Source organism: Homalodisca vitripennis, chromosome 1, assembly GCF_021130785.1.
Source record: "Homalodisca vitripennis isolate AUS2020 chromosome 1, UT_GWSS_2.1, whole genome shotgun sequence".
Taxonomy (NCBI): domain Eukaryota; kingdom Metazoa; phylum Arthropoda; class Insecta; order Hemiptera; family Cicadellidae; genus Homalodisca; species Homalodisca vitripennis.
In genome coordinates this window covers 93,091,666-93,113,782 of record NC_060207.1, presented here as the reverse complement: position 1 = coordinate 93,113,782, position 22,117 = coordinate 93,091,666, and the positions used below count along the sequence as shown (strand labels likewise).

General features: G+C 30.8%; 1 protein-coding gene across 1 annotated transcript; it reads left to right on the top strand.

The window, feature by feature from the left end:
- The first annotated feature begins 1,981 nt into the window (after positions 1-1,981).
- LOC124366681 (trypsin-1-like) lies at positions 1,982-20,768 on the top strand. The gene is made up of 7 exons (XM_046823284.1): positions 1,982-2,141; positions 3,856-3,929; positions 9,010-9,098; positions 9,889-10,033; positions 10,619-10,732; positions 19,002-19,154; positions 20,375-20,768. The coding sequence occupies exons 1-7, from the start codon at positions 2,078-2,080 to the stop codon at positions 20,531-20,533; spliced, it is 798 nt and encodes a 265-aa protein (XP_046679240.1). The 5' UTR covers positions 1,982-2,077; the 3' UTR covers positions 20,534-20,768.
- Positions 20,769-22,117: the final 1,349 nt, after the last annotated feature.

Sequence of the window (22,117 nt, the reverse complement as noted above, 5' to 3'; positions counted from 1 at the left end):
AAAAATTCAGATTGGTTAATAGAAAATAAAATGCTTATTTATGCTTCAAAGTCAAAATGCATATCATTTTTTGATCAAAACAAAGAAAAAACGGAAAATTCAAAGTTATTTTAGTTTGCGCTGTCATAGACACATTTGTATTTATAGATGTGACTGCTACTACAGAGTGTGTTGACCTATGTTAAGTATCTTGGACTCCACATGGATCGATATTTGAAATGGAACCATCATATAAATATTTTAGGGAAAAATAAAATAAATTACTCTCTATACCATATGAGAAATTATCTAAGATTGGAGCAACTAAAAACCCTATATAGCTCGTGGTTAGAGAGTACCCTTAGATATGGTATAATACATTATTTGGGGCCTTTCATACCTTGCTATAACCTGTTATCATATCTCAGAGAAATGCTGTTAGAATATTACTTATATGGGCTAAAACAAATGGATAGAGTAAGCCACTTGTTTTCTGAACAAAATATATTAACTTTTAATCAGATTTATGTGTATAGTATAATAATGTATGTACATAAACACTTACTTCAATTTAAATTTAAAGAAAGTGTTAGGACTACAAGGTCTGCACTAAATATAATATTAGAAGTACCTGATAATGAGGAAAGAAAGGAACAGGCATCAGTTCTACTACTTGGAACCAAAGATATTTAATGGTTTTTTTTGTGGCAATGAGATTTTATTTTGGAACAAAGCCGAAGGTAAAAATAAAAGCGCGTCAATATATCGTAGAATATTTATAATAGGTAAAAAATTATACACTGTCTGTATCTGTTCTTTGCATGAATATTTCTTAATAAACACATATTTTACTATTTTAACTTCGTTGGTATATATTTATATTTCTGGTTTCCTTTTATTACTTGGAGATGTTATATATTATTGTTGTTTGTTCAAAGTATATTTTGTTACATATATTTTAAGTTTGTTATATGTTATTGTTATTTATTTAAAGTTTATTATTGTTGATTATAAATAATGTTTTGTATTATTGTCATTAATTCCTAGATGTTTATAAAATGTTAATTATTGATACAAAATAGTTAAAAACTGGTTTTGTTTTGTTTTTTTATAAATGTATCAATGATTTATACAGTCTAGGTGGATAGAATCTTGGTTAAAAATATAAAACTAATATAAATGAAGTTTGGTGAATAAATTGAAGCAAAGTAATTTATAGGAGAATTAAATTATGGAACACTATTGTAGATCCTGATATATCTTTTGGTTATTAAGTATTTAAATGTTCATTATGTCAGATTAGTGCTGTTGATAATATTAAGATATTAATTAATGCTGTAAAGGTAACAAATTTCAAAAGACTGGCTGATGAACAGTTTTCAATATTGAACTAAAACAATAATTATTGTGTGATTGTGTATTTCTCATTCCGCTTGAGATAATGTAATGCACGTTTGTTTGTAAAATCATATCTTTTGAATAAAGCATTTTTGAATTTTGAATTATTATTATTATTGTTATATTTCTATAGTTTTTGTTTATTTAGTATATAGTTTATTTATTAGATTGTTACATAGCCAATATGTTTATACTTTTTCATTGTTTCATTTATTTCTTAATGATGACTATAACTTTAATTTTTCAAATTAAATTATTATTGTTAAGTAATCTTCCATATCGCATGCCATTAAATTAAATTAAACTCTTACCAGTTTATGAAAATGAGTTTATTGTGTATCAATAATAATAATAATTAAACCCATACTACATTTTTAAATTACACCCGTATTGTCTGTAATGACTTCCTAAATGGTGCATGATCTTATATAATATTAGTTTTATTAATGTTATCTATTGCAATGTACATTGATAAATGACAATAAAGGGATAATATTCTATTCTATTCTATTCTATAAAGTGGTTTTATCAGGAAATAGCACATGTTAATCTGTAGATTACCTGAAGTATACCATATTAAAGGCAGCAGAGTAGTGAACTTGCTTTAGTTAAAATTTGAGTTTATCTAGTGTTATCAAAGACAACAGCTTCAGTAGGTTCACAACATCTTTACAAAGCTCAAGCAAAATACACTGTTATCATGAGTCATACAATATATATCTTTGTTCTTGTACTGACAAGTCAAACATGTCTGTTGGTCAATGGTAAGTTATTCCAATTTTTAAAACAAGTCAAATTATTTGAATTTTTGTAAATATTCCATTAATATGTTTAATTAATTAGAAGAATTTTGTTACTTCTGGGAATATTTTGTACATTTAATTTAGGAAGAAAATCTTATAGAAATATCTACTAAATTTGATTTTATGTAATTTTATGAAAATTCCAGTTGTACTTTAATTATAATAAGTCCAAACCATCCTCTGGTCAAACATTTATGTAAATAATATAGCCTACATTCTTGTGCACAGTATCACATCATTCAATCATTGTTATACAGTACCTAATAATTATTTAAGATAATGTTGATACTCAAATGTATTATTAACGCTCTATTATATTAAAGGCAGAATTAATGTACGAAATACAATACAAGAACCATTTTATTTTTTATAAATTTTAGTAATAGAAATAAAATACCTTATCTTGGTACATATACAAATTCTATTCATTTTTATGGAATAGAACCTTTTAGCTATAATTGTTTAAATAATTTAAGTGTTATATCTGATACTACTAGTAATAGCACAAATTATCTTCTGTGAATGCAAACGAGAATGTTGAGGATAATGGATGTCCACTTCCAGCTTCTTCTATTTCATATTGATTAGAGTACATCATTTCTATCTCAGGCTCAACTTTAAGTCTAATCATTTTCAGTTTCTTAAAACAGTAGATGCACACTTTAAACTGGTTAACTTTGACCAAACCAAATTGTCTCATTTTATTAAGGATTGGAACTTTGTACTTAGGTTCGTCTTGGTCCAACGAAAAGAACTCTATCGATCGTAGGGTCAAATTGAAATAATTAAAATACAAATCTAACATTTTAAAATTGGTAACCATCTGTAATGCAATAAGAACATTGCAGAATAAACAAATTTATAAAATCAAACTGAGTAAAATCATATGCTATTTTATCATGTGATATGTGATGAATTTACTTTACTGGATTGATATATATATATATATATATATATATATATATATATATATATATATATATATATAAAACTGTAACTTTAATTAGAAGTCAACCCGCCAGATGACCTGGAGTGAGTCCAGGAGAATCCACCACAGAGAAAATCTTTGAAAATTATGGTTTTAGAATTCAAACTATAGGTCTTTTTGTATTAAAAAGTGCAATTGAAGTTAATGATAATACAGATTTTTTGATGTATTAAGATATAACGGAACAGTCAATCACATGTACGCGTACATCACCCATTAGAACCAGGATCTAGATAAATGTTGAAAATTAAGGCTCTAAAATTAATTGATAGAGAATTTTAGAATTGAAACATTAATTTTATTTCATTATATTTGTTACTAAATTATTTAAAAACCATATTGAATTCCTTTCTGCAATTATTTGGATATGAAAATGCGTAATCCATGTTAAACAGATTTTAAAAATACAATTTTGTCTCTTATATTTTGTGAGAACTAACTTGACTTAATTTTTTAAAATTATATCAGGTATGCCACAATAACCAATAATTCACTATTTCCATATGATTTGATTTGTTTGTTCTCATTAAGAACTAGGTTGTTATATTGGTTGTATTGCTTTGTCATGGAATTGAAAAGAATTTATCTCGAGAACTATTGAGTCTTTAAGAACTGTGTCATTTGTAGGAAATGTAACTAATGACTTATTAACTTTACTGAACTGACACAACGTTTTTCATCCATTAGGGAGGAGTGGAGTAAATCCTCAACTGAGGATTATCAATGGCAGCAATGCTGGGGTTGGTGAATTCCCATTCATGGTAAGTAAGTTTTGAAAATTAACACATTTTCTACCAGAGGTCTAGTCAATGGTGACACTTCCATTGTATTACTCTGCAGTCTGCAGAGTTCTGCCATAATATTTAAATGTGTGATTTAAAGTGTAATATCATATTCTACCTTATCAGCTAAAGCATGTTGTATTACGTGACTGCTAATTTATAGTAGGATTAGAACTACTGAGACTATTTTTTATTATTTTATTGCTGAGAAATACAAAACATCTTATATAAAAAGAGATTGGACTTCAAGGCCTAGGAAAAGTGGAAGTAAACATATCAGTGATTAAAAGAGATTAAAATTTGTATCAATTTTATTTCTTGTAAATTGTTAATTATTCATACTACAAGTTAGTTTTACATTACAGTAGAATTGTTAAAAGTAACTTTTCTAGTTGTATCAACTCCTTTTCTCCTCCTACTTCCCATGGTACACTTGGAATTGTTTTCGCTGGGTATACTCATACCCGTTCACTTCTTATCACTTACTCAAATCTCTTCAGTCTGTCTCTGCCATTGAAGGAAATTGTGAGGTCTCACAATATTTAAGATTAAGTACCATGTGGTAATAAATTCAAAGACCTTATTTCTTCAGAAATTAAAGAGGACTTGGATAGTGTCTAAGGGCAGTACTTCCCTCATATTCTATTGTAAAAGAGTTTGTGAAAATGTTCATATTATACTGCAGTAAAAATTGATGTCCAAAAATCTGTCTTGGGCATTATAGCAAAACTGTTGACATTGGATTTCAGAGCTGAAAGGTTATTAATGTATTATATCATAAAAACATTGTAACAGTAAATTATAATTTACTTAGCACCCTATTAATTCAAATTTGTATGTTTCCCTAGAATTCTTATACCTTCTAGCCTGTTGTTTTATTTCTGTTATAGGAAACATAGAAAGGTTCCACGATTGTTTGGACTGTTCCACCAGAAAACAATTAGCTAAATCATTTAAGCATTTACATTTGGAGAGGAAAACCTTTAATTTGAAACAGATTAATTTTTTTCTTTTTAAGGCCTATATTCTTCACTCTATTTTTTTCTTTCATCTTCCTAGTTTTGCACAATAGCAGACATTTGTGCAGAATAGTTTCTTACACAAACAAACTTTAAGATGTAGAAGTTGTAAATACAAGAGATAAGAGAAATTGCAATAATTTTTGTTGTTGCGTAGATCAGGATACCACACAATACTCTCTTGATGTTTTTGACAGGCAAGGATAAATAAAGTCCAACTTGTGAAATTTTAAGTTATTATGTCAGTGAGTTAGTCCTAATCCAATCCTTATTTAATGTTTACATATTCTTTATATTAGAGATAAGGTCCACAAATATATAGAAAAGGGAAAGTTATAACCAAATTTAGTATATTGTTTTTCAATTTGTTATCCTCAAAGTCAGGGCAGTACTCAACTTTGGCGGAGTCCAGAAAAGATATTCGGCCAAGCCTCATAATGTCCACCACCGATCTCTTCAAATAGATGTGTGGTGATATTGTCTGAAAAAGCTGGTCTGAGTACAAGCCTGCTCGAAGTTCTACACACTTCAGTAAAATTTCCATACATAGAAAAAAACTAGTATTTCTCTTTGTCTGCAAAATGTTCTTTCATAGCTGCTTGGACCTCTTCATCTGTGTTAAATCACCTCCCCATCAAGGTCAGATTTCAACTTGAAAAATAGGTAGAAGTCACCGGGGCCCAGGTCTGGGATTGGACATTTGGACAATAATGTGCCGCTCCTGGACGTCCATAATGTTGCCCAGATTTAAGTGACACATAAGTTTTTGCTGTACCCAGTGTAGGTTTAACTGGTATAAACAAGCCAAAAGTGAACCCTTCTGGAGATGGCATTATGGTTACCCATAAGATCAATGTAAAAATGTTTGCTAATGCTTAGCTAAATCCAGTGGAGTGACATGCATCATCTTCAAATTCAATGTTACATATATAGAAATGAAGGTTGGTGCAATATTTCAGGTCTATAGGTCGAAACTATATAGGATAACTTATAGGTCTATAGAACTTTCGTTTTTGAGTATTGTGTAGACGGACAGACAGAAATTACATTTTTCCAGCCCATCTAGTCACATGCTTTGTTTACCAATTAGTCATTCTCTTTGTATTTATTTACTTCTTTAGTTTTTTTGTTCATTAATTGTTATGTTTAGTAGATTTTGCAACAAGTAGTATGCATTTTGCATATATGTTGTTTATGCCTTAGGAATAAATATAATTAGCAATTTTGTAGAATATTGCTTTTAAGTGTTAAACTTCGCCTGGTAAATTAAGACATTCTTTACTTTTTTTTACTGAGTAATACAACTAGTTACACCAATCCAATGATGTTGCTCAAACTAGATCTGCATGCACTGACGCAATTATAAGAAACCCATAGGTTCAGTAAAAATTTAAATATCTTCTATTACTTGAATAATTATTGTTAGTGTAATGGCAATGGAAAATATGGCAGGCCGGAAACTTACAAACCTTACCTTTTAAGTGAACTGAATTTAATTTTGGAATGCTTTGTTAGTGGCTAATGTTAATATTTCATGAATAAAAATACTAAATCATTTCCTATTGGATCAAATATGTAACGTCTTGTAATCACAAACAATCCAGATGAGGTTAGTACTAAGTTAATAATAAGAAAATTTAAATCTAAATTAGTAACACACAAGGTCTCTTAAAAAATATCCCAACTTTTGTTTTTTCAAAGATTATTAATTTATTCATCAATCTCAATTTTGCCTCCTTCAATGTAATCACCATTAGATATTATATACTTGTGCCAACGTTTCTTCCAATCCTTGAAGCACTTCTAAAAGTTCTTTCTTGTAGTCATGTTCAGCTCCTCCTTCAGTGCTGTCTTTATCTCATCAATTGTAGTGTAGCGTCGTCCTTTTCAAGGGCCTTTTCAGTTTTGGGAACAAGAAAAAGTCACAGGGGGCCAGTTCTGGGGAATACAGTGGCTGCGGCATCATTGGTGTGTTTGTTTTGGCCAAAACAATGCGCACAAGTAGTGATGTGTGAGAAGGGACGTTATTGTGGTGCAAAAGTTAATTTTTGGTTCTTCCTCAAATCAGTGTTTCTGGTGGATTGCTTGCGCAAATTGCGCATAAATTTGGTTCATCGCTGAAAGAGACCAACAGCTCATTAGCAATGGTAATACGCTGATGTTTTTGGTTAATACTGAGCAATTTTGGTACAAATTTCGTGGCGATCCGTCTCATGCCCAAATCATTGGTAAAAATCGAATGGTACGAGCCAATCAATATTTTCTGGTTCTCAGCAACTTTTAACGATTATTTGATAATTGGCCATGATACTATTTTCTTCACTTCATCAATGTTTTTATTTGTTCTTGAAGTGCTCGAGCGTCTGGCACGCTGTTTGTCATTCACATCTTCTCGGCTCTCTGAGAGCGTTTTGTACCATTGATTAAACGTTGCTTCGGTCCAAGGTAGCTTATCCATAATTCACATTCTGAATGCGTCCATGTACTGTACTTCACTTTGTTTTTAACACAAAAATTTGATACAGATTTTTGATCCATTTTTTCAAATAGGCACAAATCGAAGACGAGCCATGACACGTTCAAGCAAATTAGCTGTCGAGCATTAACTGAACATTCAAAATGGCCGAACTTGTTGGCATACATCAGAGACATGTGTTCCAACATAACGCCACAAAAGGTAAACAAACGAATATACATAACCCGCAGAAATTTAAAAGTCACAATGTTTTTTGAACAAACCTCGTATAAGTAGTTTTATACTCATCCAAAAGCCACTACAGACTTAAACTTTTTATTGTTAGTTTCTCTAAATCAAAATTTACTGACCCTGCACCTCATTAATTCAAACCTCAGTATTTCAAAGATTTAACAGGATGACAATTAAAATACTATATAAGTATTTGGGTCCAACCTGAATGTGACATTTTCTCATTTGTTACCCGGGAATACCAAATAGATATAGAGGTTTTATTTTTAAAGTTAGTATTATTTAAAAAGTTATGTAATGATAATAATACACCCTCCTTAATACTATACACTTGTAAAAACATTCTCATGGCACTTGTGTAGATGGCAAACTGTGACAAGTCCTCATCTTAACCCAGTTTCCTGCATTAGTCTGCACATGTTCCCAGGCAGTTCTGAGGTCAGTCATGGTCATTACGATAGATTATATCTCACTTTACCAGACTTGGAAGCTTAAGCATGATCTCCAATATAGATAATCATTGACTTCTTGGAAAACTTTCATGTGAGGTTAGGGTATCAAGAGCATTGGAGGAACCCAGTGAATTTGACACAACTTTCATTCACTGTTAGCAAAGACACATATACTTTCAAGTACTATTGGGTGAGCTTACTCATTAGGTACGACAGGCTAAAAACTGATAAATTAAATTGTAGTCCATTTGATTTCATGATTAAATATGTTTAGAGTAATAATCCAGCAACCGAGAGCCAATTAGCATTGTATAAGAACACAACCTAGTTGTTCATAATATCGGTAGAGTAATTTCCCATGAGAAAGAAATTGATCATCATCCACTACAGTTCTGATGGAAGATGAATTAGAGGGTATTATAAGGGTTAAAACAATAAAAATAATTTTATTCTCAGATCATATTTTTCTTAGCTTGACACATGTAAATCCAACCATCACGCGTGCAAGTTAAAATTAAATCAGCATTAGACAACTGCGTACACATAGACTTTTTGGTTGAAAATGGCAACCTTTAGTCTCTTAATTTCATTGTACTCATCTATAACTATTATTGATGTGTCCCATAATTGGTTTTGTCTCTCAAGGTAAGAAAAATATAAACTGAGGATAAAATCATTGTTCAATATATTTGAACCCTTTCGATACCCTCCCATTTCAACCCCCACTAAAACAAAAGCGGTTAACAATCAAATTCTTGGTTAGTTAACAGTTAGTTAACACCTCTATCAATTCCATGAACAACTAGATTGTGTGCTTATACAATGAAAATTGGCTCTCAGCTCACTATAAGCAAATGTTAATATAAATGAATGATTTATAGTGTGCTCTATACTACAGAGGCTACTTCACCTGTGGTGCAGCTATTCTATCAGAGGAGTGGATTCTTACTGCTGCACATTGTGTCTATGAGTATGTATGAGCCAATACAGCAGTTTAAAATAATATATGGGGTTCATGGTAGTTTTTATATAAATAATACATAAACTATCTATACCTTAAGCCCCATGTTTTTTTGTATTTTTACAAGCCCCATGTAATTTTACAAGTATTTTCATATCTGTTAATAAAATTTATTATTACAAAAATTGTAAAACAATAAAATTGGAATGAAGAGTTTGTAAGAATGTAACAGAAATTACTTTACTCTTTTAGTGTATTTAAAAACAGATTTAAAATGATTAGTAAATAGTTAATTCATTTGAAATACGAGGTTGGTTTTAAATAGAAATATTATGCAATTTCTCTTTAAAGTATACTGTAACACTAATATTTGCTACTACTATGGTTAGAATTTACAGATTTCCTTCAACTGCAAAAATACAACAGAAGGAAATTTTTACTAATAATTAAGCCTTTTAAAATGTACAAGTTATATGGTGGAATCTTACAACTAAAAATTTTAAGTTCATCCAAACTATCATTTTTGGGGTGGTTGATGTGAAAGAGAGGAAATTGGCATTAACAAAATGTTTGTATCATAATTATTTCAATACGTACTTTCATTATTTTCATCAGTTTAAATGTTAGAAGAAAACAAAAAATACTTTTGAAGTCTCAAATGCCAAAATTGTCAACTTTTAAAATAGAAAAAGTCTATGTGGGTAAACAGATAGGTATTATCCATAAAACACAGAACATGTGAAGTTCATAAGATCCTATGATTATATTTTTGTAATCTGATAATTAATATCGTTTTCAGCCGAGATGAAAGTGAGTTTTCAGTACTGACAGGCACTAATGATCTTTTGGACCCAAATGGAACAGAAACTTATGTCAGTCAAGTCATTATTCATGAAAACTACAAAAATACTGTTAACCAAGTGGATGATATTGCTTTACTAAAAGTAAGTACGATACAAGTTTGTATTAAAAGTACAAAGTTACTCATCAACAAAATAAAACTATGTGGGATATAGGAAGATAATTCATTTGCTTGGCTGTATTTTGTTGGAATTTATTTGAGATTATTAATAAATTCATAATATTATTTTTCTGTCTCAGATGCTGGACGATAATCAGTGGCATAACTAGGACTTGTTTTAGCAGGGATAGATCTGATTTAAGAACATACCACAATGAGGGAATAAATCTGAATAAATGAATAAAAATTTGAAATAAATTTAATAGGCTTTATTCAAAACAAAACATAAAATTGTTGAATTTCAAGCAAGTGGATTGCTGTTATATGGATATTTTTTATATTTTTGAGGCTTTGGAGGGGGTTCCATCCTTTACCTCCCCCCTCCTAATAGTTACGCCACTGTGAAAAGTCATAAGTGATACAAAATAATTCATTATGAGCTATGATTTTCTAGATTAGAACCAACTTCAAAATCAATTTTTCGTATTTAAATCAGTGTTGTTTCAATAGCTAGTTAGCTGCTCTGTCCAATTGGTGCTCTACATGTAATACAATGCATTTCTCACAGTTGACTGTGGCGCTAGAGTTTGACAACTTGACCCAACCAGTAACTCTTTCTCACCCCAATGGAGATCCTCCAACCAACAGTGCAGTGGTTGTCATGGGCTGGGGTGCCAACAAGGTACTATGTGGAAATTTATTTTACTTTTTAAGTTTTTTGATGAACTCAATTTCATAAAATGTAAAAAAAACCCTATTGATTCATCACAGTAGAGTCAAGAACATTGTTTTATTTCATGCACTTAATTATAATTATAGACATTATCAAACTAATATTCAAAATATCATGTGTTAGGTAGATTGTTAGTCTGAAGTATATAAACTTAAAATAAAATTAGAATGTTAATTAGTAATTTTGTAATCTATACTGTACAAAAAAATCAATATTAAAACCATTCAAAATTTGTACTGAATAACAAATACACAAATAATAAAAACATTAAGCATATTTGAAAAAATAGCAATACCTATATATTAATACAAAATCACTAAAAAAACACTGAAACATTACAAGCATCTTATTACATCACCTAATGTTAATTGCAAAATATTTTGAACAGTTGAAAAAGAATTAAGGATAAACCAGTTGTACCTATCTATTTAAAATATCTAATAATGGGTAGATTGAGGTAACTTATTGAACTTTTGTACAGCTATGTTTTGAAGTCAAACCTGAGATTTTTTAGTCTGATATAAGGTATATTAATGTCAAAATTATACCCGATATTATAGGTGTGTTTTTGTTTTTAGTGTTTAATTTCAGAAGTTTATCTTTTATGTAGATAAAGCATAATTTAAACATATATGTTACTCGTTGTAAGAATGTGCTCTTTAATTGATATGCATCACACATGAATATTAACTGGTAATATTCTGTGTTGTTTGCTATACTTTCTTTATATTACTACTATTACCACAGAGCACAAAATAAACTAATTTTGCATAGACTATACAAAATTCCACTGAAAGAGCCAAAGTAAGACAGGATAATTTTAGTGAAAAGACATCTGAGGTGAGTAGCCAATCTGGAACTTACAAATTCTATATAAGGACTCCATGTTGGTTTTGACTAAGAATCTGAGAATCTCTTACTTGAGCTTAAAATATCAGTAAGCTTGGGACAAATTTTCAAAATTTTGTTTGTCTTAATCATGTAATTGGTGAAGATTGAATAGACAATTAAGAAGCACAAGTTTTGTAGATCAGTGAAAATCCAATACATCAGTACCTTGAGAGAATTATATATAACATTTATAAATATGTAACTTAGATTTAGATTTATTTCCATTCATACTATCTTCAATATTGTATTTAGATAATGTTCTGTATTTAATTATTCAACCTAACCTAAATGAACAGTTTAATAACATTATATTAAAACATTTTCCAAAAGAATACCTGCCAAAAATATTTCTTTTTAAAGTCTTGGGTTAAATTTTAGGTAGATAATTTTAAATAGAGTTGAATTGAATGAAATAAGAACATAAATTTAAATATGTTGATAAATAATTGAAAAAAGGTTATTTCTTTGTTGCAGTATTAAGTAGTTTAATATACCTCAATGTATAAATGATGAAACGCAATATCAACACAAGTATCATCTATCAAGGAAATTCTGAATTTGTTAAGACTTCTAGACATCTATTCTATTTATATCATTAACTCTGCAATTGATATACATTTTATCTGATACACCAAAACAATAGGATTTACAGAAAATAAGATGGATGGGTTCTAAGAAATATCAATGAGTACTGTATACCTCTTGTTAGCTAACACTTAAGTATTACGTCTCACAATACTTTAATTGATTAAACCAAATCGCTTAAATCTTTTACATAATTATTTTTTGCTCCACACATTATTCACTAATAGTGAACACTCAGCAAAAATACAACATACTAACCTTTAGCTAAAACATTACCTATATTCTGATATAAGCAAAGTTGTATAAAATGTTTATTTTAGAATCTGATCTGATTACTTTCCTCCAACTTTGCAACTGAAGATTTCTGGCCCTTAAAAGCTATTCAGATGAGTTTTGTCCCAAACAAAAAAAATTCTAACTAAGGATTCTATAAAATGCTTTAATCTAATATTATTAACTCTGCAATTTATATAAATTTTATCTTATATACAAAAACAATTGGATTTACAGAAAATAAGATGGATGAGTTCTAGGAAACATCAATGAATACTGTTTACCTCTTATAACTAACACTTAGGAATTACATCTCACAATAATTTAATTGCTTCATCTAAAATCTATATATATATAAAAGAAAGTCGTGTTAGTTACACTATTTATAACTCAAGAACGGCTGAATCGATTTGGCTGAAAATTGGTAGGGAGGTAGCTAAGAACTGGGAGAAGGACATAGGATACTTTTTATCCCGTTCCCGATGCAGGATTCCGCCCCACTGGTCTCTAAAAGTTACGGAAATACCCGTAAGAAATGCATTGCAGCAAACATATGTTATTAATGAAAGAGCCTTTTCAAATTTAATCAGCTGTTCTTTGTAAACACATATAATGCGACAAAAGAAATATATGTTTATATCATTTAATTACTATTTTAAATTTCTTTACACTTTTATAGTTTGAAAGCATAGAGTAAGCTTAAGAGAAACAGCAAATTTTGTTTCAACTGTTTCTGCAATCACTGTTAATCATAGACTTTACTATCCAGATAATACAATTCAAATTTGACGTAAAAATTCACCTTTAACTGCAATATTTATCTAATATAAACCATGCTCGTGCTTGATCAGAAGAGCAATGCAGATATCAAAATTACTATCTTACGTTGGCTACAAATATAAAGAATGTTATAAAACCAACCTTAGTTGTTTTTTTTTTTTTTTTTTTTTTGGACAGAAGTATGGTTCTCAAAACTCTGTGTGTACATATTCTCTCAATCGAGACAACAAAGCAAGCTCAATCATGGCATTGGAGATCAAACTAATTTGATCCAGAAGTGATACACGCGCAAAGCCTAAAATAAAACCCATACGCAATTTCGCTTAACATCTGAAGCTCATAATCATTAGTCTGTAATAATATGTACCTAAAATATGCCTATTTTCGTTTCAAAATTACATTGAGCGCCTTCATTTATTATATTGTATGTGCGCTAATGAATTCCGACTTTTTGACTCCTGTCCACGATGGTCTAATATAGTTCAATTGTATACAAAAATCATGGAATATTGGAGAAAATTCCAGTTATTTCACAGGTGCATATTGAGACTGTTTTAAAATTTAAATCTTAAATAAATCATGAACTTGGAGTATCTTTTAGTGACTATCATTTATCTCAGAAGGGTAATAACGATATTCAAAAGAAGCATGCCTCCTATGTCCCAATTTTTCTGTAGGAAATCGTGTGCGAAGCCGTGGGTGAAAATCAAGAGTTTTCGTTATAGAATACTACGAATTAGCTGTTACCCATAGCCAATCGCGCATAATTGCTTTTACTAAGTAATATAAGGACTTCGGTTCTTAAGATTTGCGTGCGAAGCCATGGGTAACAGCTAGTACTTTAAATATTTATTTCTTACTCTATATTTTACCATTGTGAAAACTAATAATGAATACCCAGAAAATATACAACATACTAACCTGTAACTAAAAACATTACTTATATTCTGACACAAGTAAAGTTGTACATATTTATTTTAGAATCTGATGTGATTATTTTCCTCCAACTTTGCACCTGGATATTTCTGGCTCTTAAAAGCTACTCAGATGAGTTTTTTCCCCAAAAAAAAAAAAATTACTAACTAAGGATGATTCTATGAAACGCTTCAATCAAATAACTATATTTGAGAAGACTGTAAGAAAAGTGATTAAAAAATTCTGAAATTCTTTGTGATTAAGATAAATTAATCATCCGATGGATGGACAGACTCAGCAAACAAGTGAGTTTTAGTAATTGCACCAGGCGAAACCTACAATTTTTTTGAAACACATCAAACACTATATAAAAATATCCTAGTTATTTAATGTTCAGAGACTTCATGGGCAGTGTTCAGAAACTTTGGGATCCAGAAGCAAAGGAAGCTCTGGATCTTGGCCTGTAAATTTGAAGACCATTTTAAACTACAAAACTTATGTCAGTTGCTGAAAAAATGGGGGAGGAGGTAGAGACAGAGGCAAGGGAAATCAGTGCTTGAATTCAAAGAGCTGGGGAAAAAATAAAACCAAATATAAGGCAGTTATAAGGTCAGTAGTTTGGTCTTATAAGATTAGGCCCATTTGCCTGTAACCAAAAAGTTTATAAACTCAAAAGCACAGAAATCTTTCATTAGGAGACTACTAGGTTCTAAATATTCCACAAAGAAGATTATATGATGAAAAAGCTGATTCCAAAAAAATACAAATTCTAATAATAGAAGAATACTGAAATAAGGAGAACCAGGAGCCCGTTAGACTCAGAATCTATGAAAACTCAAAGAAGACTCTTAGGCTAATGTGGTTCTGAGGGAAAAATGGCCTAATGGTACAATAGGTGATTACAGATTCTAAGGAAATCTGGAGGTATTATTCAAAAGCGAGGAGATGACTGACTTGAGTAACCAAATACTTAAAGAATGGGATCTCTAATAAAAGGAGGCATTGAATTCTAAAGGCATCTGCAACTTTTGGTGATCCTGTCTCTGAGAGGAAGGTATAAGGATGGGGAGACCCAAGGGTCGAGGACTTCAGATCGTGGGCTTAAGTCAAGAGACTTAATAGCTCAAGAGGTTCCAGAAAACTCAAATGAGGAATTTAGAGACTGTGAAGACAAGGGCTATGAGAGAAAACCTAAGGCTGAATTAATTGGGTGCAGAACTGAGCTATTAAAAAAAAGACTAATCACCTAATATGTAACTAAGACATATTGAGCCTGAATGCAACATAAATGAAGTGTTACAAACAGGGGAATTTAGTATTTCAATGATGGGAGCAAAGGAATAAATTTCTGGTATTAAGAACAAATATACTTAAATATGGCCTAAATATGTATAGATATGTGTGTGTTAATATATTGTTCCAATTTTGGATGGTTTTAGAGCCTCATATTCCCTCTGCATATGTCCAGCACTGAGCCAAGTGCTGAAATCTTTCCTAAGATAATTTACAAACTATAAAATATATCTAAAACATTTTTTTTTATTTAACAGATTCATTTGGAATGCAAGTCTAGCTAATAAATACCCCAGCAACCATTAATTTAAAAAATCCCAGTTTCAAGTAAAACTCCTTTAACCATGTAGATCAATTTAACTACTTACAGTTCACTAAATGACAAGTGGAATAACACAAATTACATATAAAAGTACTACTAATCTGCATTTCAATATTAACTCTTGAAGGGCATAATGTTAGGGAATTACCTGGTATAACACATTGTTATTCGTGTTTTTTGCAAGTTTTATATATTTTTGATTTGTAATAAACTTTTCTTTACTTTTAATATTTTCTATTTAGGTAAGGTGAGTTTAGTAAAGTGCTATGCTGTGCTAAATGTGAAACAAGTATACGTAGAAAGATTTCTCTCTAAAAAAATATTTATACTTTTTAAAATGCAACAGTAAATAAATTTAAATATTATTTATCTTATCCTGTTGCTTTTACTAAAATTTTATGTTACACTTTGTTCATAATTATGTGCTTATGTAATCACTACTTTCAACATATGCTTACAAAAGTCCTAATGTGAAGCTCTACAAGTGAATATAGCCAGCACTTGGAGTTTTAAAAGATTACATTTTACTGTTGGATAAAAATTTATTTTAATTGAATATACTCTGCTAGATCAGCATGATTTATATATTCAACACCAACATTATTTTTTTATAGATGTTTATAAATATTATAAATTGTTGAAATGTCATACAAACACTATCTTGAATTGTCTGAACAGATATAGGGCTGACAAATTTTTAACAGTGCTTTTAAAGTGAGACTGTTTTGTGAGCAACTTTATTGTATACAAAAATACAATAAAGCACAAAATACAATGTAGCATTAAATTGTATTTAATGCTACATAAGAGACTGCCAAAGTAGGGATGCTGTTGAAACATGTGTATTCCAAGTACTACTAAGCAATTCATGAGATAGAGATGCTGGTCAATTACCAATGTATATGGAACCTGGCGCGATAAACAGGGTTGTTGGAGAGCTGGTATATTACTCTAATAAGGTTAACCCTCCATCGGGCGCTAAACGGAGTTTTCCTCCGTGTATTTTTTATTATTAAAAATAGTACTACTTTTCTGATTTTGGCAGTCGTTTCCCGCAGTGTAATTCACGAGCATCTTTCGGGGAAGCGAAACAATAGCCTCCCGCTTATCTTTGTCAAAATCTGTCAGTATGAGGTCTACTTCCGTGCGAGACTGGACGATTCCTCCGTGAGCGCCCGATGTCGTGTTTGTAGTCCTTGGACGAAATCTCCGTGAGCGCCTTATGGTGTTTAGTTTTTATGGAGTAATAATCCGTGTGTGCCTAAATGTCTGACCTGTGATGGTTTCTTTTTAAGTTTTACAATATATTTTATTTCAATTTTGTGAAATGGAGAATGAAGACGAGAGACTTGTCAGTACAGTACCCGTGTTCTAGGAACATTTTAGTACTGTTTATGGAGTGAACATTGTCGTTATAAGAACCAGAAGGTAAATGTTTTGAAACTTTTGTGTAGTGTTAAACATTTTTAGTAAAGAATAAATTTTGATTTTAGAATAATAATTGACATTACAATTGTATAATATCTCAAGAATTGAAGTAAGTTGTTTTTGTAAGAAGTTAAACTAAGTTAATTTCCATATATTATTACAGAAGGTTAAACATTTTTACAATTTATTGCATTATTCCTTAAAATAAATCATGTTGTTACTATACAATAACATTTTTTTAAATTTCGAAATTCTTATTTGGAAAATTCATTACATAAGAGATTAATTTTTATTTAAATCATAAAAATGAATATATTACATTGTAATTAAATCAGTATGAATATTTAAACAAAAAAAAAACAGTTTAAACGACGACTATAATATCCATTATTCACTAACCTGGAGGAAACCTCCGTGAGCGCCTGATGGTGTTTCTAATTTTAAGCGCCCGATGGAGGGTTAATAATGAAATTTAAGATTTAGAAATTAATTTTAGAAATTAAGGATTTAGGAATTAGCTGATAATTCATAAGGAATGGAAGAATGTTTGTGCCAATTGTTTGTGACTACTGAGGTCTATGAGGAGATACGAGTAATTAATTCTGTCATTGTAATGTTAGGTGGCTCTGATACTAAGTTCTTCAGTTGTCCTGATTCGTTGCTTTGTTTTGTCTCCATTTAAGTAAGACAAGATCGTTTGTTTAACAGTATTCCTCCGCCATGCTGACTGAAATAAAAGCAGCTACTTCAAGACATTTTGCTGACGCTGGTGGTTAATAGAGCAGTATCATCTGCAAATATGATAGGGTGTCAATAGGCTTCCAGACGCTTAGGCAAATTGGAGACAAATATGTTAAAAAGAACAGGCTCAAGAATTGCACCCTTTGGTACACCTCTAGTAACCCTCATGGTTACAGAGTGCTCTGTATTGATTGACTCTTGTACAGCATGCTTGATTTCCATAATAGGAACTCTTAAACCTCTTCAGACGTTTACCCCAAATCCCTAACACCTCAAGCTTCTTCACAATAAGGTCGTGCTCGAGGCAATCAAAAGCCTTGCTAAGGTCCAGGAAAGTGCTAACAACAGAGTTTCCTTCCTCTAGGTTATCTATTATAAATTCAGTTAATTTGATAAGCTCGGTTGTTGTAGATTTACTCTTGAGAAACCCATGTTGTCTTTCTGGGAGGAGCTTGTTTGACTCTAGATGTTTGATTAATCTTGTCAGCACAACTTTTTTAATGGCCTTAAGAGGCTGTTGGAACCAAGGAGATATAGGTCTGTAATTTGCTATTTCATCTTTTGGTCCCTGCTTAAATAGAGGCTAGACTTTAGAAGTTTTCAATATTTCTGTACAGCTGCATTTGTTTACTTAAAATACAATTGTAAATAACAAATATAGAACAAAACAGCACTAGCAAAAACAATCAACACAGATGAATAAAACAAGACAGTTTGACAACACTTACTTAATTTGCACTAAACAAGTCTATCAGGAGAATTACATATGACACAAGCCCTACTCCTAGCAGTGCTTGTCTTTTTGCATACCTCCTTGTAGTGTCCCTACAGCTCATGAAATGTAGCCATCAAAGCTCCAGCACCAAGTTCTTCAAAGATAATGTTTATGTGGGATTTAAGTTCTGATAATCTAAGTTTAATCTGAGTATTTTTTATGACTCTAAAGATAAAAAATGTTCATGTTTTTGATCTGTGTTCTATTTTGTGCAGTATAAGGGCAACCCAATGCAGTATTTACAGAAAGCTATGATAGATCTGTACAGTAACCCAGTCTGTCAATCTATATACGAACCTTATGGCATCAATATCTTGTCTACCAACTTGTGTGCAGGAACTCCTGAAGGAGGAGTAGGACAATGCACTGTAAGTTAATATTTACAATGTATTTCCAGCTATTACAATCAATGGAAATGTAATGCAAATCTCACACAAATACCCAAATATCCCTACACAATTGACAATTCTTCGTTAATTTAAAATAAGCATCTACAATGTAATGTTGACAAATTTTATGTGTGGTACGATTTTAAAAATTTCAATGTTCAAATCCTTAAACTGGAATGTCATGAATTGTAGTAAAAGCATTAAAACCCATCTAACATTCAGTAACACATTTATGGAAAATACAGCATTTATTCAGTCACAAGCCTACTAGTTCAAAATGTTAGCTGCACAGTTGTTTAACTGTTCACCAAAATAAATTCAAGACTAATTAAAAGAAAAAACTTTCAGAGTATTATTAAACTAAAGAGTTCTAGTGAGACTTCTGTGTTTTATCTTTTGCTTGTGAAGTTTACTTAAATCAATATTATTTACCACAAATTGTATGGTAAAAACCCTTGTTATACCAGATTTTACTATGTATATTTCCTGGCAGTCTTTCAGACAAAAATTAAAAAGAAAGTATTCATTAAAAGCATTAAATGAACTTTTGTGTATAATAAATCGGTTCTGTACGAGACAAGTCATAAAACACCACTAAATCACATTTTAAGTGTTAAAAACCTATATGAATATTTAAGTCCACTTTACCATATATTACACTACACCAATTATAGCTATGAATGTTCTCTTTGTCATTACCAAAACAAACATCAGTTGTCTACAATAAAAAAATAATATTTTATTCAGTAGTTATGCCAAACAAAAATTAAATATGATGGACAAGAATAGGAAGAGTTTACAGCCTGTTCTGTACTGCTATCCAGCAGACATTACAACTATATATTAAAGTTTCATTACAAGACTGTCTCATCACAGTGTGATTGTACTACTATTTCCGGTGATTAACTAACACTTGTTTTAGTATGCTAATAGGGATAAGCTAATGTAGTTTGCTTTTTGCTAAATCTTCTTTCACTCTTAAACATTATTATGTACCATGGTGTATATCCTATCTGAAATTTTATGAAGGATTTGCCTTCTACCAATGCAGTTTTACATCTACAATAATACGATATGATAGCCATGAGAGGTGTATACTAGCTGCTTCTGTATCTGTCAACCATAAAAAACCAACCTTTTGTATTGTAATCTCCCTTGATAGTTTTATATCTGCATGACCCTCCTGTGACCTGTTCCAGGGAGACTCCGGTGGCCCAGTGGTGATAGAAGGATCTCCTTCTGTACAAATTGGGATAGTTTCCTTCTCTGCCAAGCCATGTGGGATTAAGGGCTTTCCTGGAGTCAACACTAGGGTATCACAGTTTATAGACTGGATCAAAAACAAAACTGATCTCTGAATGGAAAAACTGAATCAATGATGTCAAACAAGAAACAAGATGCTCGCGTAAATGCAAGGGATAACTTGTAATTAACTTGACAAGAGAGAGCTTGATTTTGTTATTACTTAATTTAGTTCCTTATTATGAACTGTGGTATTAATGACAATTGTACCTGAGTTTTTATCTAATATAGTAGCTTCATAAGTAACAAATTTTCTTTGATTTTTACATAAAATAAACTCATTTACATATAGGCTGAACTAAACAAGAATGTTATGTTTATTTTCACCTTGTTAACTTTATTCCACCAAAGTTTGTTTCATTAAATAGCTAATTATCCTCTTATTATACTAATTGAATAAGTTATTATAGTTGTCATCCAAGTGATGTTGTGTATAAACTCAGCATAGTAAAATTGTAGAATTTTTTCAATTAGTTAAATAATTTTATGCTTTATTGCTAAATACATGCTTACTAATATAATTATATGTGTTGGAAAATTTCAATGTAGAAAGATAGTGAGTATAAGATGATGGAAAGATTTCAATCACCTCATAAAGTTTATTATGCCTCTAAGTCACAATACAGAATCACTGGACATTGGTTTACCTCATTCTCCATAAACTTCCTTAACACAACTAGTGAACAGCACAGATGAAAACAGCATTCTGCATCAGACAAGACAGCAGATAAAATTGATGTGCTCAATACTTGTAATAACTGGTATTATGGTTGATGTTTAACTGACAGATCTACGTAGAAATTGATCTCAAGGGGGCACCCAAATAGTCCTGCCGGGAGTGGGACTTCTGTGCACTTTATTATTCTGCTAGATGTCAGGTGCTCAACACACATTATTGGCAGTTTAGTGACAACTGCACTGTCAACCTGGCTTGTTCTGTTTGTCTGTAGTGATTGCTTTTACAAGTATAGTTTTAGTCTCTCTTAGTTTTTTTTTATGAAAGTAGAGTTTAAGTGAACAGTGTGCGTTGTGAAATCTTGTTTCATACTCTGTAAACTCTTGCTAGAACAGTTTTAATATTGAAAACAGCTTATAAAGATGATAAACAACATAAGGTAAACAACTAAAGTGTACCTGTCTTTTTTTGTTTGATAAATGGTAATATGTATACTGGATGATCATAAACAGCTGAAAATATTGAGAAAATAATAAAAGAACTTGTGCTTACATAGTTAACAAACCATTGAATAGTTGTCAGCAACAAAAAACTTGGAGTTTGAGTTCTGATTGACAATAAAAATGAATGCCGAGTTGAGTGTGCTTTGAAAGAACAGTTTGGAAATAATCAAGGATCAATGAGTCACAGTGCTATGGTTATAATCCTGAAACAAAGGAACAGTCAAGCCAATGGAAGATGTTATTGTCTTCCCATCCCAAAAAATATCGTCAAATCAAATATTAAGAAAATTATCATTTGCTTTTATGATGTGAAAAGTATACACCTTGATTGTTTGTTCCTATTGGTGTAACTGACATGCTTAGAGACCATCAAGGATGCTTACACAAAAAATACTCGTCGATCCAAACACAAAGTGACATAGCTACTTTAATTTGAAAATTATAATGTTTTCCAAGATTAA